Source organism: Gopherus evgoodei, chromosome 7, assembly GCF_007399415.2.
Source record: "Gopherus evgoodei ecotype Sinaloan lineage chromosome 7, rGopEvg1_v1.p, whole genome shotgun sequence".
In the NCBI taxonomy this organism is placed as follows: Eukaryota; Metazoa; Chordata; order Testudines; family Testudinidae; genus Gopherus; species Gopherus evgoodei.
The window spans coordinates 38631559-38657359 of NC_044328.1; the positions used below are offsets into that span (position 1 = coordinate 38631559).

The 25801-nt window shown below is 46.1% G+C and overlaps 1 protein-coding gene across 5 annotated transcripts in view; it reads right to left on the reverse strand.

Moving 5' to 3' along the window:
• The window catches only part of PCDH15 (protocadherin related 15), a 1497017-nt gene that overhangs the window by 516837 nt on the left and 954379 nt on the right, over window positions 1–25801 (reverse strand). For all 5 annotated transcript variants that reach the window (XM_030569599.1, XM_030569597.1, XM_030569596.1 and 2 more), the window contains one exon: window positions 284–444. In XM_030569599.1, the coding sequence (XP_030425459.1) occupies window positions 284–444 (161 nt within the window). The remainder of the gene's footprint in view (window positions 1–283; window positions 445–25801) is intronic.

Below are 25801 nucleotides of genomic sequence, written 5' to 3' on the forward strand. Positions count from 1 at the left end.
CAAATGTGAATTTCCCACCCTGTCGAATGTATTGATTATGTCCTGAAATACCATTAATTTAAATAAATGCAGAGATATCTTCTGTCCAACAACATAAAGGATAACACCTTGTATGTCTATAAAACAGCAAGTCAGAATGTTTCTGTTTCCTGGATCCTGTTACTACTTTATTTATTTTTTTCTAGTAACTCTTAGCAAACTTTCCATTTCTAACTATTAAATGCTTGCCTCTCTGGTCCAAGATTTAGGAGGGAAAAAAAATCTGGGAAATAAACAAACTAACATCTCTGTCCAGAAGTCGTCCAGTACTGTTTAGGTACAGCCTCTGGCTGATGGGATCCAGAATCACCCAGTAATCAATGTTGTCCTTCAATGATAGTTCAATAGTGGGATCAGTCCCTCCTGCTGTCCCTTTTATCAGCATACTGTCCACTAGGATAGTGCCTGCAAGAAAAAAAATGGATAAAAGAGAATACTTTCATATATGTTACCAAAAAGCAAATTTCAATGCATTTGAATAATTCACTTTCATTCTAGTTCTTTTTTTTAATTAAATATTGCAGATTTAATTGGTATGAAAAAAACATTCCACCTCAAAAGACCTATTTTGGCTAACTACAATATAAACTATTTTAGGGACCTCTGAATTAAACACTTTATAAAAAAACACTGCAAGTTTTACCTTGGTGATTAGTCCCACTATCTAGGTCCTTATTTTCTGTTAACATCATGATTCCCGCTGCTCCCCCCCGTCATCTATTATCCAATATTATCATGAACAAAGGAAAATGCAGTAACTCCTCACTTAAAGTCGTCCTGGTTAATGTTGTTATGTTGCTGATCAATTAGGGAACATGCTTGTTTAAAGTTGTGTAATGCTCCCTTCTAATATCATTTGGCAGCCGCCTACTTTGTCTAACGGTTGCAGGAAGAGCAGTCCATTGCCACTAGCTGGTGGGAGCTTGGAACCAGTGTGGACCGGCAGCTAGCCTAACAGCTCCCTCATCAGCTCTCCACTCCCAGGCTAGCAATTGCAGCTGCCCCTCCCCCCACTGCCATGTGCTGCTCCTGCCCTCTGCCTTGGAGCTGCTCCCCAAGACTCCTGCTTGCTGTGCTGGTGGGGGGGAGAAAAAAGGGAGCTAATGTCAGGGTGTCCCCCTCCTCCCTGCTCCTGCACCCTGCTTACCCCATCTTCCATAGAGCAGGAGGGACACATCAGGGCTCAGGAGGGAGGGAGCTTGCAGCAGCTGCAGTACTTAAAGGGGAAATACACATATCTCCCTCCATTCCTGCTGCCTTGTAGATTGAGAGAGTTAACCCTTGAGGACTCAGCCAATTGCTAGTTCATCATTTAGCAGTAAGGGAAATATCCCACCCTCTGACTCCTCCACCTCAACCAAGCTTCACAATCATCATCACTGTATACCAGTATTAAATTAAATTGTTTGTTTAAAACGTGTCTCTCTCTCTCTCTCTCTCTTGTCTGGTGAAAAAAATTTCCCTGGAACCTACACCCATCATTTACATTAATTCTTATGGGGAAACTGGATTCACTTAACATCGTTTTGCTTAAAGTTGCATTTTTCAGGAACATAACTACAACATTAAGTGAGGAGAGAGTGATATTTCAATTCAGTGACTAAGGCTTCTGATAGAAAGAGTGCATCAGAAAATAGAAGACAATAGAAAATATAAATAGAAAAAAAGAAATAAAATGTAACAGTAGCAATGGATGGTATGTCTACACTGCAATGTAAGCTCAGGGTTAGTAGAGCTTGAGTTAGCAGACCTTATATTTGCTAACCTATGGCTTGAGTGTCTATATTCATTTGTAACCCCAAGTAGGATGGATGAACCCTGGGTCCCAACCTGGGGCTCCAGCATCTACACTGCATTAAGAGAGCCTGAGTCCAATCACACATATCCCAGATTTGCTAGCGCCCTCCAAAAATGTGACCACTCTAACCTTTTGTTCACAAAGTAATGTGTGAAAACTTGACTATCCACCAAACTTGACTGTCTAGAAGAGAAAATAAGTTGGCCCTTTGGATTAGGGGATACTTTTGGCAGACTCCCAGAGGACAATCCAGTGAGGCTGCATTCACACTGCAAAGGAAAAGCATTTGAACTCTGGGTGTCAGCTTGACTTAGGCTTGGGCCCTTCATCCCCGTAGGGTGCTGGGGCTCTGGGTCTCAGCCCTGGGTTAGCACAATGCATATAGAGACTGAAGGAAGGGAGATTAGGCTTCACTACGCGTTCCAAGCCTGGACTTACACTGCAGTGTAGACACAGATACAATATCCATGGGAAGATTTCCTTTTTTGTGGAGATCCATATGAGAAAAACAAATTGTAGCATAAAGAAATAAAAAATGAGACCCTACAAAATAAAAGCACTGCAATTTTCCCCTCTATTATGCAGCATTTCTGTGGCATTCAATTAGTATCATACATTAGTTTAACACAGATAATCTGTTTTCACTCTTTCCCCGCCCCCCCCCCCCCAAAACCCTTTCTTTCTCTTTTGGTTAAATTATTGCCTAATAGTTCTACCTAGTTAGCAGCTAGTGTGCATTACTTAATTAATTGAATCCAGGTGACGGAGAATTTATTTCATTTGATTAACAGTTAAAAGACTAACTGCCCTCACTATTGAAAATTTTACACTTGAGGTGGCTGGCAATCCATGCATTTGCCTAAGCCAAGAAACCTACAGAAATCAGCCCTACGCAACCTTGGCCTTCGACAAAGGAGATAATAATGATGACAACCGTTAAATATTTGCATCTTACTTCCAGTTTGAAGCTACTTGATCGTGTTATACATTTGTCTGCTAGATAAAAAGTCCTTTAAAACCACATTATTTGATTTTAGATTTTTTTAAGGCACCCAGCATTGCCCACTATTGGAGCTGTTTGGTCTTAGGAATTGGCATAATAGAACATGCCAATGTTCTTAAAAGAAACTTTCATTTTGCATTTTTATATAAATCCATGATAAAGGCATTTGAGATTTCTTGCTAAATTAAAAACATTTGAAAATAAGCCTTTTAATATCTATCATTATAGTATTATCTTCGTATCTTATTAAGATTCTAACATTCAATTTCTGTTCCTTCAAATGTTTAATCATGTTAGGTGCACACAGCCTGCTTTTGTCCTTAGGCTAAAATGCCAAGTAGATAACCTACTGACAATAAATCTAAAGACACAGAAAATATTTTGATGCTATGTTTCTATAAGTGCAAGCAGAGAGGCAGAAATGTTTTCAAATACCCAGAATGCACTAGTTTGCAAGTAACTTACATGATTAGTCTAAGGTGGGGGGTTTTTTTTGTGCACATCAAAAAAACAGAACCGCAATGCTCAAACTTAAAACCAGTGTAGTATTTCAATAAATCAGAGTAGTCCACTGATTTTTATGGAACTTACCCACTCTGTCTTGTGGATGGTATGTGGAGATGGTAAGACTGGGATTTTTAAATCTTTAAATTAAAAATATAGTGCTAGAAGGCTGTAATTAGATTTGCGTTTGTGATTTTAGTGCCTTAGCACATGCCCTGAATGCTGTGGTATGAAAGTGGGAAGGTGACGAATGTCATGGAGTTTCATAATGATTACTGTTCTGTGTCCCAAAGGTTTGAGGTATGAGATTTCTGTGAAGGAAGGTTGGAACACCAGTAAAACAGACAACTGGAGCACACTCTCCTACAGTCACAAAGCCTGTGATTACAAGTCATGAAGGCTCAATAGAGCTAACTGCCAAACAATGAAACAACCAGATGGACCTTTTTACTTGTATGGCCTGGCTGCCTGACCACAAAAGAAACAGTTTGAGGCAAAAGGAAGACTTCTTACCTACACCCTAGAAACAAAAGCCATTAACATATTAAGTAAATGGGGTCATGCATACAGAGGGCGATGGGGCTTTCTCTGGATCTCAAGAGCTCCTGGGCTTGCTTCAGTTATGTAAATTGGACATGTACTGTTCCAGTAACTCAACATGGAAGATAAATAACTTATCTTGTAGCAAAGCATAGGATTAGATGAGTCTAATATGCATGTATGATATCCGTTGTTTTAAAATCATTTTCTCTTATGCATGGTTCTATTTGCTGATAAACCTACTTGTTTTAAGAAGGCTGTTCATCAACGTATCTCACTGGTCACATGTTCCAAAATGAAGAAAACAGGTGTTGATAATAAGTGCACAATAATAAGTGATTGGCAAAGATGGGATATTGGACTCTGATCCCAGTCTAAGGGTACGTCTATACTACCCGTCGCATTGGCGGGTAGTGGTCGATGTATTGAGGATCGATTTATCATGTCTCGTCTGGACACGATAAATCAATCCACTAATCAATGCCCGTACTCTGCCTTGGCAGGAGGAGTAAGTGGAGTCGATGGGGGCATCATGGCAGTCGACTCGCGGCTGTGAGGACGGCCAGGTAAGTCGAACTAAGATACTTCAACTTCAGCTATGCAAATAGCGTAGCTGAAATTGCGTATCTTAGTTCGACCCCCCGCCAACTAGTGCAGCCCAGGTCTTAGAGTAGGAAAATGGCGTAGTTCCACTCCACGACTGGGAAGGAGGGCTCAAAGCCTGACATTAGAAGGGGGCACACAGAAAGAACAGAAAGGAAATGTGTGCAATCAGTCCTATAACCATGACATGGAATGTATGGGAAAGGGTATTAATGTGGTTGAGTGTTGTGTTGGTAGTAGGCTACTGCTTGTAGAATGGTATTGTGTCAGATGTGAATGTTGACTTTAAATAAATAATAAATTATGTTTAATGTGTGTATTTCTGTATAGCAACACACCTGAACCACCATAATTTTAGGTTAACAGATTTTTATTAGTGGGAATATACAAAGGAAACATTGAAGCAAAAATAAACTTCCATATGACATTACTGCAAAATTGTTATGAATGAGTTTAAGCATAAGAAATTTTTATTGGCCTGAACCCAAAGCCAAATGAAGTCAATGCAGCTCTGTTTATGAACTATTATTTTACCATCAGTCATATGAAACCTTTAGGACATTCTCTGCATCTCTGGCAGCGTTTGCTGAGGATAGCAAAGTGCCACTGATTCAGCAGAAGTCAACTGAAACTGAGTTGTTTCAGCTGACTTGCCTTTTCACTTTTTGAGGATTCTCTTGAATCCTAATCTATCAGATAAACTTTAATGGGAAATGCTATACATGAAGCAAAGCCCGGGGGAAAAAGGTTTGGCACAAATTTCTAGAAACCAAATTATACCAAGTTTTGTGCAGCTGAAAATTCAACATTCTTTATTATAAAGAGTATATGTAGACCAACTGAATTACTGTCATTGCCACAGCCAAAAGTTACTGCATTTAAGCAATGTTTTTATGCATTTAAAACCAAACTTATTTCATTTAGCCTAGGTATGGCTAAAGGAAAAAGTATCAAGAAATATGCAAAACCAACGCGGAGTCCTTTTGGCACCTTAGAGACTAGCAATTTATTTGGGGCATGAGCTTTGGTGGGCTACAACCCACTTCATCAGATGCATGGAGTGAAAAATACAGTAAGCAGGAATAAATATACAGCATATGAAAAGATGAGAGTTGCCTTACCAAGTGGGGGGTCAGTGCTACTGAGGCGAATTTAATCACTGTGGATGTGGCCCATTCCCAACAGTTGACAAGAAGATGTGTGTATCAACAGAGGAAACATATTTTTTGTAGTGACCCAGCCACTCCCAGTCTTTATTCTGGGCTAATTTGATGGTGTCAAGTTTGCAAATAATTCAATTCTGCTGTTTCTTGTTGAAGTCTGTTTTTGAAGGTTTTTTTTTTTTTTGTTGAAGAATGGCCGCTTTTAAGTTATTGAGTGTCTAGGAAATTGAAGTGCTCCTCTACTGGTTTGTGAATGTTACCATTCTTGATGTCTGATTTGTGTCCGTTATTCTTTTGCGTAGGGACTATCCGGTTTGGCCAATGTACATAGCAGAGGGGCACTGCTGGCACATGTGGCATATACCACACTGGTAGATGTGCAGTATCATATGAATCACTCCAGTGGATTAGGAGGCCACATTATAAGTTGAAGTAAAGGATACAAGGCTGGACTGAATTTATGTAATAAATATAGATGGTGGAAAAAAGAAAACATTGACCAGCCAACCACAAGAGGTGAAATTGGAATGAGTAACACTTGTGGTTCTACTATAACATTTCTAAGCACTCATCCCTGTAGAAGCTGTTACATGACTGAGAAACAAACTGAGTTTAGCTACAGCAATCGAGCCAACAAGTATGATCTAGTTACAGATGTAAAACTAATGAAATTAAGACCTATGGACACTTCCCTTGGAATTTCTCAAAATTCCAGGGGAATCCAATCCAATTTTTTCAACTTAACCTTAGATGGACCAGGGAACCTGTCCACTCTAACAAAGAGCCACAGCTCTACCCTGAAGCTAAACAATCCCATGCCTACCATTAGACAATTTAAGGAGAACTAGCAAATTCCCCCACTTCCTTTTCTCTTCTCCAGGCTTCCCTTATCTGTGTTCGTGTGTACATTTAGAAAGGGAAACTGATTTGACAACTAAATATGTGGTGTTGTAGCCATGTTGGTATCAGTAGATTAAGACATACGGTGGGTGAGGTAATGTCTTATTTTGGACCAACTTCTGTTGGAGAGAGAGACATGCTTTTGAGTTTACACAGAGGCCCGAGGGAAAAGCTCTGTGCAAGCTTGTCTCTTATCAACAATGAAGTACGTCCAATACAAAATATCACCTCACCCACCTTGACAAAGCAACACTTTGGAGGCAAGCTGAGCACATTGTATATGTAACACTGTTTGCACTTCCATCTATTTAAGAAGAGGGCTAAGAAAGAAAAGCTGGTTTTGTAACTTGCCAAAATAAATATAATGAGATACTGAGTAAGGAACCCCTGCCACTGACACCCAGCAGTTTTGACACTAGAATAGATCAGCCAGAGAAGGAATGATTATTAGTGAGAAAGGTAGCGGGTGTGGACGATTTTATGCAAATGCTATATATGATTCCATGAAATCAACTTTTTGTCCACAAATTTACCATAAACACAGAAGCAAATCTCCTATTGACCTTAGGAAGCTAATTCATAAGACATTTAAATGGGGGAAAATAGACATTTTGCATTTAGATTCATTATGAGGTTTTTGACAGCTATTTTTGATGTAATTTAAAGATAAAGTGTTGACTCATCTTTTGTATATAACCACCACAAGATCTTAAAATGTATAATTAAAAATGAAGATAATACTCCAGGGTGTATGATGAAAATTTCTAGAAGTCAATGGGGTAGATACTTAGCGGTGTGGATGAACTGAAGTCACTGGAACTATGACATATTATACCAGCAGAGGATCTGCCCCACTATGAGATGACTGGTACACTCATGGTCTTTGATAAATATACTTGATAAAACAGATGCTAATAATTAGGTATACTTATCTGTATTATTTATACAGTAAAAGCAGCAAAGAGTCCTGTGGCACCTTATAGACTAACGACGTTTTGGAGCATGAGCTTTCGTGGGTGAATACCCACTTCGTCAGATGCATGTAGTGGAAATTTCCAGGGGCAGGATATATATGCAGGCAAGCTAGAGATAATGAGGTAGTTCAATCAGGGAGGATGAGCCTGTCCTAGCCAGTGAGGGTGAAACCAAGGGAGGAGAAACTGGTTCTGTAATTGGCAAGCCATTCACAGTCCTTTGTTTTCATCTGAGCTGATGGTGTCAAATTGCAGATGAATGAAGCTCAGCAGTTTTCTCCTTTGAAATCTGGTCCTGTAAGTTTTTTTTGCTGCAGGATGGCCACCTTAAGGTCTGCTATAGTGTGGCTAGGGAGGTTGAAGTGTTCTCCTACAGGTTTTGTATATTGCCATCCCTAATATCTGATTTGTGTCCGTTTATCCCTTTCCGTAGCGACTGTCCGTTTGGCCGATGTACATAGCAGAGGGGCATTGCTGGCATATGATGGCGTATATTACATTGGTGGACATGCAGGTGAATGAAACCGTGTGATGGTGTGGCTGATGCACTACATGCATCTGACGAATTCGGTCTTCACTCACGAAAGTCATGCTCCAAAATGTCTGTAGTCTATAAGGTGCCACAGGATTCTTTGCCTGCTTTTACAGATCCATGATAACACGGCTACCCCTCTGATATTTATACAGTAATTCATTCAAGCACCTCACTTTGATACAGAAACTGTTATATAATACAAGCTATAGCACCCATCCTCCACTATGAAGTATGCAGCTGAAGGCTACTTGCATAGCTCTTGGGACTAGATCATGACTTAAGTACTAGACAGGATCATGTAAACAAAATACAGACACCTTTGAGATGTTTAACACTTCATAGCAACACTATAAAGGAGTTTGTAGCAAAAAGTGATGAAGAACATATAATTGAAACTGCAGAGCGAATTTCAATTAATCAGTATGGGGTATACATATTAGCCTCTAACACAGAGGTGGGCAAACTACAGCCTGCGGGCCACATCCGGCCCGTGGGACCATTCTCCCCAGCCTCTGAACTCTTGGCCAAGGAGGCTAGCCCCCGGCCCCTCACCCTCAGTTCTCCCTCCCCTGCAGCCTCAGCTCACTGTGCCACCAGTGCAAAGCTCTGGGAAGTGCGGCGGCGAGCTCTTGGGGCAGCGCCGCTGCAGAGCCCAGCCTGACCGGGTGCTCTGTGTTGCACGGTGCATGGCTGGCTCCAGCCGGGCGGCATGGCTGCCTGTCATGGTGCAGCCACGCCGCCAGCCGATGGTGCTCCAGGCAGCGCGGTAAGGAGGCAGGGAGTGGGGGATGGGGGTTGGATAAAAGGCAGGGGAGTTCGGGGAGTGGTCATGGGCCAGAGATGTGGATAGGGGTTGGGGCGGTCAGAGGACAGGGAATTGGGAGATTGAATGGGGGCAGGGGTCCTGGGGGCAGTCAGGGAGAGGGGTGGTTGGATGAAGCAGAGGTCCCAGGGGTGCAGTCAGGAAGGAGAGAAGGGGTTGGATGGGGCTGTTGGGGGCAGGGGTTCTAGAGACGGTCAGGAAGGAGGGGGAGTGGATAGGGCAGGAATACCAGGAGGGCAGTCAGGAATGAGAGGAGGGGTTGGATGGGGTGGCTGGGGGCAGTCAGGGATGGGGGTCTCGGGCAGTCAAGGGACGGGGAGAAAAGACGGTTACTCACCTTTGTAACTGTTGTTCTTCGAGATGTGTTGCTCAAATCCATTCCAGTTAGGTGTACGCGCCGCGCGTGCACATTCGTCGGAAAACTTTTACCCTAGCAACTCAGTGGGCCGGCAGGTCGCCCCCTAGAGTGGCGCCACCATGGCGCTCCATATATACTCCTGCCGGCCCCCCCGCTCCTCAGTTCCTTCTTGCCGGCTACTCCGACAGTGGGGAAGGAGGGCGGGTGTGGAATGGATATGAGCAACACATCTCGAAGAACAACAGTTACAAAGGTGAGTAACCGTCTTTTCTTCTTCGAGTGATTGCTCATATCCATTCCAGTTAGGTGAATCCCAAGCCTTACAAAGGCGGTGGGGTCGGAGTGAAATGTGGCAGAATAAAACTGCTGAGCCAGAGGCTACAGCCTCTCTTGACTGCTGAACCAGGGCATACTGCGAAGCAAGGTATGGACCAAGGACCAATGGAGCTTCGCGACAGATCTCGTGGTAGAAACACGAGCCAGCAAGGCGGCAGATGAAGCCTGAGCCCTGGTAGAATGGCAGGGTGATGTGGCTTGGGGAAATATGAGCCAAATCATAACAAGTGTGGATGTCCGCCATCACCCAAGATGAGGATCCTCTGAGAGGACAACAAGGCAAGCCCTCCCTTTGGCCCGCTACCGGACAGAGCTGGGGCACCTTAGGAAATGGTTCTGTCAGCACAATATAATGCGAGCACTCCACAGATGTCCAAGGAGTGCAACGGTTGTGTCCATTGCGTTGAGCTGTGGGTAACATGAAGGCCAAAACCACCTTAGGGAGGAAAGCCGGGTGCGGTCATAACTGCACCTTGTCTTTGGTGAAACCTAGTGTACCGGCGGAACCCCCGTAAGAGCTCTGATCTCAGAGACCCGTCTGGCCAAGACTAGGTTGAGGTCCCAGGTCGGGGCTGGGCGGCGCCACCCGAGGGTTGCAAGCGCTCCAAGCCCTTGAGGGACCTCGAACCCATAGAGCGTGAGAACACTGACGTCCATCTTAGCCTGCTGGAGGTAGAGATGGCTGCTGAGTGTATCCTCAGCGATGATACCGCCAGGTCCTGCCGCTGAAGGCCAGAGGCAGGCCAAATAGAGGGGATCGAGACCTCAGCAGGAGCAAGATCGAGCGTATTGCAGCTGTAAAAGAAACGCTTCCACCTGGCCCAGTACGTTGACCAGGTGGAAGGCTGCCTGTCACCCCGACTCAGGTACAGCAGCCACCGTGAGGCGAAGAGGCTGCAGGTCCGAGTGACGAAGCCTGTCATTGCCCTGAGTGATGAGGTCTGGGCTGACAGGCCGAGCAACGTGGTATGTCAGTGCTGCCTGGACCACTCTGGAGTGATCATGATGATGCGCGCTCTGCCCCTGCGCAGTTTGAGCAGGACCTAATGAACCAGTGGGAACAGTGGGAAGGCATAATGCAGTTGGCCTTTCCACAACATCAGGAATGCGTCCAAGAGCGATTCCGAGGAGAGACCTTGGAAGGAGCAGAACACCTGGCATTTCCTGCTCTCGCGGTGAGCGAACAGGTCTGTGTGAGGAAACCATCTCCACTTCGGAAAGCGGGACGCCTCACATGGGGCAGAGTGATCACTCGTAAGACAGGAAAGACCTGCTGAGTCAAAGAGGTAAGACGTTCCGAACGCCTGGGAGAAAGGACGTCGCCAGCTCCATCGAGTGGGCCATGCAAAAGACCCGGAAATGGATGGGCCTCCTGACAAAAAATGGGGGGAGGACTATGTCCCCCCTGAATACTTATGAAGCACCTGGCCATTGTGTTGGCTGTAAACACCGGATACAACGGCCTCGCAGCTGCCGCTGGAACCCTGCATGCCAGGCGGACTACTTCATTTTTTGGGGCATTAATGAGGAATGCCAGCTCCCTATGAAGACCAAAGGCCTTAAGCTCGGAGGTGACCATGAGCACTCGAGCAGAGAGATGATGCGTCCGCCGTCAGGGGCAGTGAGGGCTGGGGCGGATGAAACCGCATCCCTGTCCACACCAAGGAGGGGTTAGCCACCACTCTAGGGAGGCCTAAGGCGTTCGAGGGAACGGTGACTACCATGACCATTGGCTCCCTGTCCAAGCGGTACGCCGAGGTGGGCCGGACTTGGAGAGGACGGAGGCGGAGCTTGGCGTGTTTGGGTTACAAACTTGCGGGCACCATGGACCCAGGAGACTGAGACAAGAACGAGCTGAGGTCGTTGGGAAAGCCTTCAGACCTCAGATGATTGTGCCATCGCCTAAAACCGCAGTTGTGATAAGCAGGCTCCGGCTAGGTAGGAGACCAGGATAGCCCCTAGGAAGCCCAACCTCTGCGTGGGGACCAGAGTGGATTGCTCTATAATAAACAGCAGGCCTTGACCTGTAAATAAGACCGTGACGATGTCCACGGCTGAGTGGTTTGTGTCTCAGAGTCTCCTCGGATAAGCGAATCGTCCAGATACGGAAAAAACGCATATCCGACATCAGCTGACGGTAGGCGGCGACTATGGCCGTAAACCGGGAGTATTCACCGTTGGCTATAAAGCGGAGGCATCTCCCGTGCGGAGGGAAGATGGCATTGCGAAAGTACGCGTCCTTCATATCCAGGGCGGCATAGTAGCCCCCAGGAGGCAAGGATGGAATAATGGTTCCCAGGGATACCATGCAGAACTTCAACCTTATCCTAAAACGGTTGAGTCCATGCAGGACCAGGGAGGTCTGAGACCTGTGTTCGAGTGGGGGACTAGGGCATAACGGGAGGAAAACCCCTTGCCCCTTTTCGTCCGCTGAAGGGGGACAGGGCTGGAGCAAATTTAAAGGTGGTACCTATGCTCCATCGTGCGCAGGACCCAGCGATCTGAAAGTAACTGGGGCCATGCAGGAGAAAGCGGGATCGAGATCCCGTCCTGCGACTGGTACACCGCCCTCAGGTGAACTTGGAAGGTCCGTCTTTGGTCCCAGTGGTAATTGCGAAGGACCTTGACTTTGGCTCTTTAGGGTCCTGACGTTTGTCTGCTGACCACCTTGGCCTTGCCGTTTGCCAGAGTTCTGCCTCTGGCTAGGCACAGAGTATGGCGGCTGGGGCCATAAAGGCTTGCGTTTGGTCGCTGGCGTATACATGCTGAGACGCATTAGGACCCTATTGTCCATCAGGCTTCGCAGTCTGGGGCTGTCTCTGCCGCGAAGATGCCTTTACCAACAAAGGGTAAATCCTGAATGGCATACTGCAGCTCCGGCCGGAGGTTTAAAACCTGAAGCCATGAAATGCACTTCATGGCGACACCCAAGGCCAGAGTGCTGGCCGCAGAGTCTGCTGCGTCCAACGAGGCCTGGAGGGACGCTCTGGGAACCTTCTTTCCCTCGTCCTCCAAGACAGTAGCGAACTCCAGGTGGGAGTTTTGAGGGAGAAACTCCTTCACCCAGGTGCTATAATTATCACAGCTAAGCAAGGCTTGTTGCTTTGCTACCCAGAGCTGCAGGGCCCCTGCAGAGTACACCTGGCGGCCAAGCCTGTGCATTCGCCAAGCCTCTTTCTGCTTCGGGGCTGGCGCCCGCTGGCCATCATATCAGGATCGTGGTCCTGAGCATAAAATCTGCGCATATGGGATGACACGGATGCGCGTCCGGACGGCCATGGAGGTACTAAAAGAAGGCACAGGCAGAGTCTCTGACTCACTCGGACCTTGCCCAACTCGGCAGCGGGGATCGGCATCGGGAGGCGTATCGGTACCTGGAACGAGATCCAGACCCGCAACCAGAACGGTGTCGGGAGGTCGACCGAGATCTCGAGGCTCGGAGAAGGGCTACAGGAGTCAAGGTACCTGCCCCGGTGCCAGAGGTCGGAACGGTGCCGATAGCGGGTCGGCGAACGGGATACCGACCGGTGCAGCGAGTGTGACCAGTACCGAGGAAAACAGCACCGGGACTGCCAGTGGCGTCCGGCGTGCCGACAGGATGTGGAGTGTCTGCGGGACCGTGATCATGAACAGTGCCGCTCTGCTGTGCTGACAGGGGACAGTCCCCTGAAGAGACTGTATTACCCGTACCGGCGGTGCCCGGGTCAGGCAGCACTGACTCTGTCATGGCACTGAGAGCCCTCGCCGTTGGTAACATCTCCGGCGTGAAGGGAACAGCAGGCTCAACCACAGTGCATACTGGGGAGCTGTCAGGCACCGGATTCGACGGCCCTCGTGGGACCGGGATCCACGGTACCGAGGTCATCAGGGCTTCGGTAGGTGCCGGTGCCGGGCGAACCGAGTTAGATAAGCTGTCTGGCTGTGGTGCCGTCCGCACTGAAGCAGCAGGAGTAATACGCTCAACCACGGCGCGCGCCGGGGAGCCGTCGGGCACCGGATTCGATAGCCCTTGTGGGACTGGAATCGACGGTGCCAACGTTGTCGGTGCCGGGCAAGCCGACTTAGACTAGCCCTCTGGCTGCGGTGCCGTTGGCATGGAAGCAGCCGGAGCAGGAGCTCAACCACGGCGCGTGCCGGGAGCCGTCAGGCACCGGATTCTACGGCCCTTGCGGGACCGGGATCGACGGTGCCGACGTCATCGGTGCCGCAGCAGGTGTCGGTGCCGGGCGATCCGACGTAGATGAGCTCTCTGGCTGCGGTGCCGTTGGCACGGAAGCAGCAGGAGCAATACGCTCAACCACGGCGCGTGCCGGGGAGCCGTCAGGCACCGGATTCTACGGCCCTTGTGGGACTGGGATCGACGGTGCCGACGCCATCGGTGCCGCCAGGTGTCGGTGCCGGGCGATCCGACGTAGACGAGCCCTCTGGCTGCGGTGCCGCTGGCACGGAAGCAGCAGGAGCAATACGCTCAACCACGGCCTGTGCCGGGGAGCCGTCAGGCACCGGATTCTACGGCCCTTGTGGGACCGGGATCGACGGTGCCGACGCCATCGGTGCCGCAGCAGGTGTCGGTGCCGGGCGATCCGACGTAGACGAGCCCTCTGGCTGCGGTGCCGCTGGCACGGAAGCAGCAGGCAATACGCTCAACCACAGCGCGTGCCGGGGAGCCGTCAGGCACCGGATTCTACGGCCCTTGTGGGACCGGGATCGACGGTGCCGACGTCATCGGTGCCGTAGCAGGTGTCGGCGCCGGGCGATCCGACTTGGATGAGCTCTCTGGCTGCGGTGCCGCTGGCACGGAAGCAGCAGGAGCAATACGCTCAACCACGGCGCGTGCCGGGGAGCCGTCAGGCACCGGATTCTACGGCCCTCGTGGGACCGGGATCGACGGTGGCGACGTCGTCGGTGCCGGGCGAGCCATCCTAGACGAGCTCTCTAGCTGTGGTGCAGTTGGCACAGAAGCAGCAGGAGCAGTAAGCTCTACCACGGCGCGAGCCGGGGAGCTGCCAGGCACCGGATTTCGTGGTCCTGGGGGACTGGAATCGACGGAGCCGAAGTCATCGGTGCCTCTGCAGGTGTCGGTGCCGGGTAACGCAACTTAGGCGAGCTCTCTGGCTGCGATGCAGGTGGCACGGAAGCAGCGGCAGCAGGGGGCTCAACCACGGCGCGTGCCGGGGAGCCGCCAGGCACCAGCAGGAATCGTAGACTCTCTCGACCTCGGAAGAAGGGAGCGGTGCCGAGTCGACATCGGTGCCGGCGACGGTCGGTGCCGAAAGGCCTTGGTAGTACCGGCGGGGTCCGGTGCCGAGGAGGCGCTTCTGCCCGCCGCTTGACATCGCTCGGCGCCCAAGGTGGAGGGGTAAGTGAAAGTCCCGCACCTTTTTGTTCTCGCTTAAAAAGCCTTGCAAATGGGGCACTTATCTGTCAAGTGTGATTCCCTGAGGCACTTCAAACAGGAGTCATGTAGATCTCTCTTCGGCCGCGGCTTCTGGCAGGCCGGGCCCCTTTTAAAACCCGGTGAGCCATGCATGGCTCCGGCACTGGGCTCATGGAAGGGGCTACTCCTGAACCCCGCTAACTAAACTAACCATGTTAGCAAAGAAAACCGTATAACCATACAATATATATATAAAAGGGTTATAACTGCATAATTATATACGAGAAAACGAGTAGCTAGGGAAGTGGAGGTCAGCTAAGCCGCGCTCCACTGTTCCAACGACCGACCGGGCGGGTAAGAAGGACACTGAGGAGCGGGTGGCCGGCAGGAGTATATATGGAGCGCCATGTGGCGCCACTCTAGGGGGCGACCTGCGGCCACTGAGTTGCTAGGGTAAAAGTTTTCCCGACGAATGTGCACGCGCGGCGCGGCGCTTACACCTAACTGGAATGGCTATGAGCAATCACTCGAAGAAGAAGAAGTGGTGTTGGATGGGGCAGGGGTCCTGGGAGGGCAGTCAGGAAGGAAAGGTGGTGTTGGATGGGGTGATGGGGGGCAGTTAGGGGCGAGGGCAGTTAGGGTAGGGGGATCCAGGAGCGGTCAGGGAGAAGGGGTGGTTGAATGGGGCAGCGGTCCCGGTGGGGCAGTAAGGAAGGAGGGGGAGTTTGATGGAGTGGTGCGGGGCAGTTAGGGCAGGGGGGCCGGGGCGGTCAGAGGACAGGGAGCCGAGGGGGGATGGGGCGGGGGTCCAGGGGGGCCATCAGGGTCCAGGGGGGTTGGATGAGGCAGAAGTCCCAGGGGGCTGTCAGGGTAAGAAGCAGGCGGGTCAGATAGGGGCAGACCATGCCTGCTTGTTTGGGGAGGCACAGCCTCCTCTAACTGGCCATCCATACAATTTCTGAAACCTGATGAAGCCCTCAGGCCAAAAAGTTTGCCCGTCCCTGCTCTAACACAACATTTCTTGTTCTGAAGATTGAACAGTATTCTTTCTTTTATGCATTTATGTCAGAGTGAGTCAAAGCTCAGTGAAGTCAGAAATCTTCTGCATCATGTTCTTAATTCATGTGAAGTGAGAAAGTCCTATCTTTAGAATGTATATCCTTCTACCTAAACACAAGTCTGAATTTCACTGAAAACAAAACAAAACAAATCATCATAAAAAAACTTAATTTTACCAGAAAGCTTATTATTATATATTGAGTACATTTTCAAAACCAACTACAATAATTCACCCTTCTCAATTATTATGACTCCTATAGAAAGCTACTCTGTATCAACAGGGCCGGCTCCAGGCCCCAGCGCGCCAAGCGCGTGCTTGGGGCGGCATGCCGCGGGGGGCACTCTGTTGGTTGCCGAGAGGGCGGAAGGTGGCTCTGGTGGACCTCCCGCAGGCATCCCTGCAGAGGGTCCGCTGGTCCCACGGCTCCTGTGGAGCATCCGCAGGCATGCCTGCGGGAGGTCCACCGGAGCTGCGGGACAGGCGAGCGGCAGAGCAACTCCCGCGGCGTGCCGCCGTGCTTGTGGCGGCGAAATGGCTAGAGCCGGCCCTGTGTATCAACATACCAAGAGTTTACAAGTAGCAACACCACAAAGTATGAACCCAATCAACTAAGACTGCACACTAGCAATAACCACCCATTTTCTCAGGCAAACTAAAGTCTCAAGAAATAATTCAGGGAAGTCCAGGTTCATCTCTATGTTACGCCAATCAGATTTTAGCAGAGTAAACCCTCCCACCTATGAGGAAGCATAAGTATGATACAGAAGCCATGTGGCAGGATCTCATTTATGTAGGGTGGAAGAACAGCCTCAAAGAATCGTGAAGACAAAGAGGTTTTAAAATATTGTCATTAATTAAAATAAAAATTGCCCTCCTATTTGGTGATAGAGGATGGGAAAAATGATCTGCTGGCAGTGAAATGGTGCAGCTCTAATTCAGCATTGCTCTTGGAGATCAGAAATACATAAAGCTGTGAAATCTCTCTGTCTACTGTTCACAGAAGTGAGGACCTGCTACCCAGTGTTCTTCCTAAATTTATCCACTACTAACCAGGATAGAGAGGAGGAGGAAAAAATGCAGAGGAAGCTCTTGGAATGGCATTCTGTCATCTGTTGAAGTAGTTCCGGTAATCCATTTGTACAAAACATTAGCATTAGCTACAGAATATGAGTTGCACCTGGCATGATTCCAACTCCCTCTGTTGCAAACTTCATCATTCAACGAGCCCTGAACAATGCTCCTGTTTTCTGTTTAAAAACAGCAAATACACACATGAACTGCCTTAAATTTATTCTGAGTTCCATTGATCACAAAATTATTTGAAAGAAGGGATTTTTCTATTAAAAATAGTAGTAAGTGGATTAACTGAGCTGTCAGTTGCTTACTTTGACATTCTATATAGTTTTCACAGCTAAACTCGCATCATATATTCTATATCTCCACATTTGAAGATGCATTTCAGTAATGCAGGGTGAACTGAATAGAAATAAGTTGAAAATCAATGGAAAATGAAAAACCTATTTACAGAAAGTGTATTGTGAACTCTGTTCTGCCTTTACTTAAGCTTAAGGTAACACTTCATATAAGAAAGAAAATATGACACTATAAAGACACATATTGAACTACTATATTCTCTACACAAGAATTAAGAGTACAGGACCTTGAGATACTTGCCAGGCAGATCTCTAAAAGTGGAGGTGGCAACACAAAAGGGATATATAACTATATCTTATCCCAAACTGAGCTACCTAGAATGTTATCCTTTCAGTACATTTTGTACCTCTTTAAAGTTAAATATGTTCAGCAGCCTTTACTTCTTACTGTACAAAAAAGGAAGGGAAGCTCCGGAAGAAAATGGGCACCTCAAGCCATCACAGAAAGGGATAGGACTAAGTGAAATGAAAACAAAAAAAAAAGGTGTATGCATATTTATAACTCAGAATTGAGGGGGTCTTGCTTTAACCTTGGGCTGTTCAGAAGTCTAGCACTGAGATTCTGTGTTGCACCTCTAGAAGGCAAAACACAGAAATACACAGCCCCTATGGGATGCTACGCTATCTTTATGGATCATCCAAAGTCAGGGCAATATTAATTTTCCTACAGGTCCTATCTCTATTGAAGAACAAATTTCAAGTGGGAGAGCAGTGTCTGGTGTAGTCATAAGTTGGGAGAATCCCTGCCAGAGGGGACTTAGTGGTGCAATATGTAGAGCCCTCCCACAGTGGTTCCCAAACTTGTTCCGCCACTTGTGCAGGGAAAGCCCCTGGCAGATCGGGCCGGTTTGTGTACCTGCCATGCCCGCAGGTTTGGCAGATCACGGCTCCCAGTGGCCGCGGTTCGCTGCTCCAAGCCAATGGGCTGCTGGAGGCAGCGTGGGCCACTGGGAGCCGCGATCAGCTGAACCTGCTGATGCAGCAGGTACACAAACTGGCCCGGCCCGCTGGGGCTTTCCCTGTACAAGTTTGGGAACCACTGCCCTACCAGATACAAAATTTGTATCTGCATCCAATCCGTGATCTGCAAACATGGTCCATGGATATTCACATCTGCAGATATCTGCAGATTTTCAGGGCTCTAGCAATATGTCTCTCTCCATGGAAAGTGACAGAAGCTGTCAAACTCTCCTGCAATTATTACATTTCCCCAAATCTCAACAAAACCCTCAGAATCATATCCGAGGATTAACTGCAAATGTCATAACTGTCATACATTTCTCTAGAGTACTGTCATAGACTGCACTCTTGTTATGAAGAGTTCCTTTAAAAAAAAAGATCATAGAATCATAGAAGATTAGGGTTAGAAGAGACCTCAGGAGGTCATCTACTCCAACCCCCTGCTCAAAGCAGGAGAAACATCAACTAAATCATCCCAGCCACGGCTTTGTCAAGCCAGGCCTTAAAAAACTCTAAGGATGGAGATTCCACCACCTCCCTAGGTAACCCATTCCAGTGCTTTACCACCCTCCTACTGAAACAGTTTTTCCTAATAGCCAACCTAGATCTCCCCCACTGCAACTTTAGAGCATTGCTCCTTCTTCTGTCATCTGCCACCACTGAGAACAACCAAGATCCATCCCCTCTGGAACCCCCGTTCAGGTAGTTGAAGACTGCTATCAAATCTCCCCTCACTGTTCTCTTCTGCAGACTAAACGAGCCCAGTTCCCTCAGCCTCTCCTTGTAAATCATGTGTCCCAGCCCCCTGCTCATTTTCGTTGCCCTCTGCTGGACTTTCTCCAATTTGTCCACATCCTTTCGGGGGGAGGGGAGGACTGGATGCAATACTCCAGATGTGGCCTCACCAGTGCCAAATAGAGGACAATAATCACTTCCCTCGACCTGCTGGCAATGCTCTTACTAATGCAGTCCAATACGCCGTTAGCCTTTTTGGCAACAAGGACACACTGCTGACTCATAACCAACTTCTCATCCATTGTAATCCCCAGGTCCTTTTCTGTAGAACTGCTGCTTAGTGAGTCGGACCCCAGCCTGTAGCTGTGCATGGGATTCTTCCGTCCTAAGTGCAGGATTCCACAATTGTCCTTGTTGAACCTCATTAGATTTCTCTTGGCCCAATCCTCCAATTTGTCTAGGTCACTCTGGACCCTATCCCTATCCAGTGTATCTACCGCTCCTCCCCAGTTTAGTGTCATCTGAGAACTTGCTGAGGATGCAATCCATCCCATCATCCAGATCATTAATAAATATGATGAACAAAACCAGCCCAAGGATTGACCCCTGGGGCACTCTGCTTGATACTGGCTGCCAACTAGACATCGAGCCATTGATCACTACTTGTTGAGCCTGACAATCTAGCTAGCTTTCTTTCTATCCACTTTATAGTCCATTCACCCAATCCAGAATTTTTTAACTTGCTAGCAAGAATACTGTGGGAGACCATACCAAAAGCTTTGCTAAAGTCAAGATATATCATATCCACTGCTTTCCCCATATCCACAGAGCCAGTTATCTCATCATAGAAGGCAATCAGGTTGGTCAGACATGATTTGCCCTTGGTGAATCCATGTTGACTGTTCCTGTTCACCTTCCTCTCCTCCAAGTGCTTCAAAATGGTTTCCTTGAGGACCTCCTCCATGATTTTTCCAGGGACTGAGGTGAGGCTGACCAGTCTGTAGTTCCCCGGGTTCTCCTTCTTCCCTTTTTTAAAGATGGGCACTATATTTGCCTTTTTCCAATCATTAAAATAGATTACTTACATAGTGGGAACTGAATGTACCAGTATTGCTAAACTGAGAGACGGTGCAGCTCTCTAATCTCAGTATCTGTCCCACGTCCAACCTTGCTGCTTCTTGTACTTCCCTTTCATGGCCAGGTTTAGTAGTCACCCAGCATAGGTCTGGGGCAGGAAAGGAATTAAGAAGAAGGATCCCCTTATTTCAGGCCTCTCCATCATTCAATCTCTTCTATTTGTAGCTAGATCATGACACTCCCTTTCTTCATTAGCCTCCTACTTCACTTCCCAGTTACAGCCCTTTTCCATCACTAATCTCACATTGTCTCTAACTGTTATTCTTTCAACTTCCGTCCCCTAAGTGAGACCACTCTCCCACTCAGGATAAAGTCAGGAAGCCTGGTTCATTGTAGATTTGAGGTTGGTTTATAGATTGTAAAATAAAACAAAACTTCTCCAGCATTTAAAATATTTTAGCAAGATACGATAACAGGAATTGCCAAACGAGATCAGACTGTGATCTGTCTGACTGTGGCCTGTATTATGTTCACAGTATGCACACAGAAAAGCTAGAGAAAAGCATAGATATTCTTGCTGGAAGGATGCAGTGTAAAATGACTTTATTTCTTAAAATTCAGAATTATAACACGCAAGAGAGAAAACAGGCTTGCTCTCTAAGACAGAGGCACAACTCCCTCCGCTTGCTTGAAGCTGACTCCTTCCAGACAGACACTAATCACACACTTTCCTAGCCTGCAAGGAGGGCCAGGAAATTTCTTATAAAATTAAAGTGCCACTCTACAATTCCAACACAATTTTTAAAAAACTATAGCCTGTAACAGATGTTTAAAAGGCAGATGTAACAAACTCACAGTAGGCAGATGTGGGATAATCTGCCAACTCATAAAAGGTTCATCCTAACCCCAATATCAGTGATTGTCCGAAGTATGAAGTTTTTATCCATAATTTTCTGTTAATAATTATAACTCTGGATATTGTTATCCATATAAACATCCAATCATTCTTTGGCACTTACTAAATTCTTGGCTTCAATGGAATCATGTGGCAACGTGTACCACAGTCTAATTATGTGTTCAGTGAATAAGCATTTCATTTTATCCATTCTGAATTTCCTATCTTTCAATTTCATAACATGCCCATGTGTTGTGAGACAGGGAGAACAGAAGCTTTCAATCTCCCTTCTCTGTGTTAGCTTTTATCACATCCTCCTTAGACATGTCCTTTCTAAGGAGAATAGTCCCAATCTTTTCAACCGCTGAGAATTTTTCCATGCTCCTAATCATTTGTCATTTTTTTTTCAGAATCTCCTCTAATTCTGCAGTATCTTTACTAAGATGGAGTGACCAGTACTGTGGATACAGCATTCTAGATGAGGATTGGACTAATGATTTCTATAAAGAGAGAATATTTGAAGGATTATTCCGAATACCATTTTTTAGGAAACATTTTTTTTACTTTATACTGCAGCTATACATCGAGTACAGGTCTTCACTAAGATGTCTGCAATGATGCTCAAGTATCAGAGGGGTAGCCGTGTTAGTCTGGATCTGTAAAAGCAGCAAAGAGTCCTGTGGCACCTTATAACTACAGACATATTGGAGCATGAGCTTTTGTGGGTGAATACCCACTTCGTCGGATGCTCAGGTTCCTCTTCCTGAGTTGATACAGTCAACACTATCTAATGTGTATTTAGCAACATTGAATTTCTTCTGCTATCACCCATTCACTTAGCATGGTTAAGTCCCTCTGAAGTTCCTCTCTGGATTCAACATTACCCCAAGAGAGAAAAACAAATATTTAAAACTTCACATTCAAATAGTATTTCTATTTTTTTAATAAAGAAATGATAAGTGGTTTTTTTTTCATGTTTCTGGCTACTTATTATGACAGATCTTATATCAGCTATCTCTCCATTTCAAAACCTACAGTCCCAGTTCCATCTCTTTCCATATGGCCATATCTGATTAATAGAATTTGAAAAAAATATTAGGACACCATTAAAGAGACTGTAAACAATAAATTAACTCTAATGCTAAGGGTCTTACTGCTTAGTTAATTCACTCCATTTTGTACCGCTTATTTCTTCCCCTGGGTCTAAAACTGCATTTTTACTACTGAATCTACTCTAATTTCCTTCAGTCCTGCTCTGTTCTAGTTTTTCCAGGTCACTGATGTCTTACTCTGCAGTCTTGTATATTTGGGACTGTCTGTAAATTTGACCACAAGAGAAATTCATAAAGTAGCCATGTAAAAACTGTGGGATTTTTTGTTTAGCTGATCAGTAAAATCTCTGGAAACCGTACGGGTGTCCTAGACTGGATTTACAATAAGCAGAAACTACTAGCAGAAACCATCACTACTTGACAGCTAAGAGCTGCTTCACCATTGCAGAGCCTGGAATTGCTCTGCAAGCAGAGGAATAGTTGATTAATCAAAGTGTGAGAATTATTCCTGTACAGAAATGAAAAAAACTTTAAGACAAGCATGCTGTGGAGATATAAGGCCTGGTGCCCCTCACCTCACAAAATGTAAGTCTTATTTACGGTTGTCTTCAACACCAAGGAATGCCTCTTGGAGAAATCCTTCTCAGTGACATTTCAATTCCCAGTGGTAATTGGGGGGAGTGGGAAAGGGAGGGAAGGAGCTGGGGCTTCCAGGGCAGCTCACCTAAAACTGTCCTACAGACAGGACTCGCAGGCTTCTAAGGCTCCTCCATCGCCTGGAAACCCTGGGAGCCATCATTCTCTAAGCTTCCTGGTAGACTGCCAGGGCTCTAGGAGCCTCTGAAATGCTTTGAAAAGGCTGAAGTGAAATATTGTTTCAATCTTTTCTAAATGAAATTTTGCAATTCCTGTTCCACAGGAAATTAGGAAATTTCATTATTATTTTTAGATTTTTTTTATTTATTTTTTTTGCAGTTTCAGAATTTCCCAGGAAATGGGAAATCCAGTTTCCAGCAAGCTCTAATCAGAAGAATCATGAAAAAAATCAACCACCTCTTTTCAGATTCCTATGTCTCAAAATGGTTTCTCTAAATCACTTCAAATTTGGGTAAAAGTTACCTAGGGCCCCTAGATGCAAAATCTATATAGAGCAAATACCATTTTGGGGAGGATTTCACCAAAGCGGCCAGAAGCAGGCTTCTAGTAGAAAGAAGGTCTCAGACTCATCTATGGAGGCTCTATCAATTCTCCACAATACAGTTGAAAATTGAGGCTCAAGTGGGGCTTTAATAATAGTATATATGTACAAAGACACAGAAATGCACAGAAAAAACAGGCTAAATAAAACTATCAAAACAGATACAGTCAGAAAAGGTTAGACATTTTAAAAGCGAAGTTATTCATTTTCCTTACAGAGATAATAAAATTCACAATCTAGCATCACCAGTAAGATAAAAGTCTTCAAGCTATTCTAAGATTCTTACTTGACTCATTTCCAGTAAGATACTTGCTATAAACATTAAAGAAGGTAACACAACTAACAAGAATAGGTGAAAGAGATACAACATGGCCCACTCTGATTAACAGTCTTTTTATCAATCAGAAAATTTGAAACATGGGAAAAATAAGCAGAGAAATATTTTTAGCACCAGAAGCTTCCTTGAAGTTTCTGCTACAGTTGCGTGGACTGTGGGGTAAGAAACAAAAAATGAAGGTGACTGTACCTCTGCTCTTGCTATGATGGTCAGCAGATGAAGGGGAAATATCATTTACAATGTTTCATTAAAGAGAAAATAAGGGTTATAAATGTAGAGGAAACCCAAATTTTGTGAAATACGAAGAAAGGTGAAAGACTAAGTGTCCTTACCTAAGAAATTACAATGGTGTGAGTGGAGCACATTAGAGTCTGTAAGAAACTCAGAAAATTAACAGCTTCACAGATTTTTTTTTCAATGATAACTGACACCATGTTATGATTTCTTCATTTCAGAAAACAAGATTATTGGACATTTATTGTGATTGGGCCTTTCCAAATTTCCTTATTAAAAAAAAAAAATCGGACAAATTCCATGTGTATTCTGTTTCACTTCAAGGAGCAGCATCTAATCAGACTGTTAATTTTCACTTAAAATACACAAAAAACTGGAAGTGTTCCCCTTCAAATTTTCACTAAGACAGGAAACTAGCGTGATTGGCTGATATAAGTCTGGGAGTGCAAGACAAATATTGAAATAGTGACAATTTTCAAATATTATGAGCCATTTCAGCAGTAAGTCTGTGTGTAAGGAAGTTTAAGTGTAATCTGGTGCAACTGACACTTTCTTCCACCTCTCTAAAATGTGTTTTTAGATTCCATCTACGCTCACTCACGTTACCATCCACTTAATGAATACCCCCACTCCTCCATTGCCTAAGAGGAGGGAGGCTTCGTCTGAGCCAGCAGGGAAGGAAAGCTTTGGCTTCCTTATGTATTACACCTCCCCCACTCCCCAGTTTCCTCATCAGCCCTGACCCTTGTTGCGGACTTGAGAAATGGAGGATGGGTCTCCATAGCTGATTGGTCCAGCATAAGGCTATTGACTTCATAGGCCCTTCACCTTGCCTGGGGCACCATTCTGTGCCTGTAAACAAAGCTGCTGTCCTTGGGATTAGAGTAGAACCAAGTTTTGGGGCCCTGCCATGGGCATTATGCTAGGTGCATTTTTTCCCATTTTGCCAGTGTGGCATTCTTTTTGCCCATCTCCCCCTCAGAACCCAGAGGGCCAATGATTATGCTGGGTTGTAAAATTAATTTAGTCACTACTTGACAGGTGCCCAATGCAGGTATTCACTCAATAAGGAGTTCAGGTTTCCTGATAAACAGTTTAAGACAAGTATCAGAGGGTAGCTGTGTTAGTTTGGATCTGTAAAACAGCAAAGAGTCCTGTGGCACCTTATAGACTAACAGACGTATTGGAGCATGAGCTTTCGTGGGTGAATACCCACTTCGGTAAGAGAAGGTGATCTCCTAAAAAAGTTGGGAAATAGGGTTATATTCCAAATGTCTGGTACAGCGAGGAGATAACATCCGCTTCCCCATCCCCCTAAACCACATATGAGAGTGGTTGGGGTCCCAGCAATGTTGGGGCAAGGTTAATGAGGTGTATAGTGAGAGGGAGCTAGTGGCAGTTTTTCACTAGGTGGTACAGTTTACAAATGAAAGATGACCTGCACTGGACAAGTTACTACCAAACGGTTCCCAGATGTATTACTTCACAGAGCTGTGGCCTAAACAATATTCCTGGTGTTGTGTCTTTCTTTCTGTGGTGTTATGTACAAATGCACATTTATACCTCACCCCTTTTGGAATTGGTCTGCTGAGTCTAACTGAGCATAAGGCTATCAAAGATGGTGTAATTTATATGCCAAGGGATCAAGAGAAGAACATCAGGAAAGGGGAACATGTACAAACAAACTATTAGTAGGAGTGGGCAAACTGAGGCCAGTTCAAGAAGCCTGTTCCCTATGTTAACTGACAGTTTCATAATTTTTTTGCTCCCTAGGCCTTGTCTAGACTAGTGTTTACAGGTGTGCTAACATGTTTTAAGAATGTAGTGTAGACAAGACATGCTGCCTCTAATGTTCTAAACTGGTTGA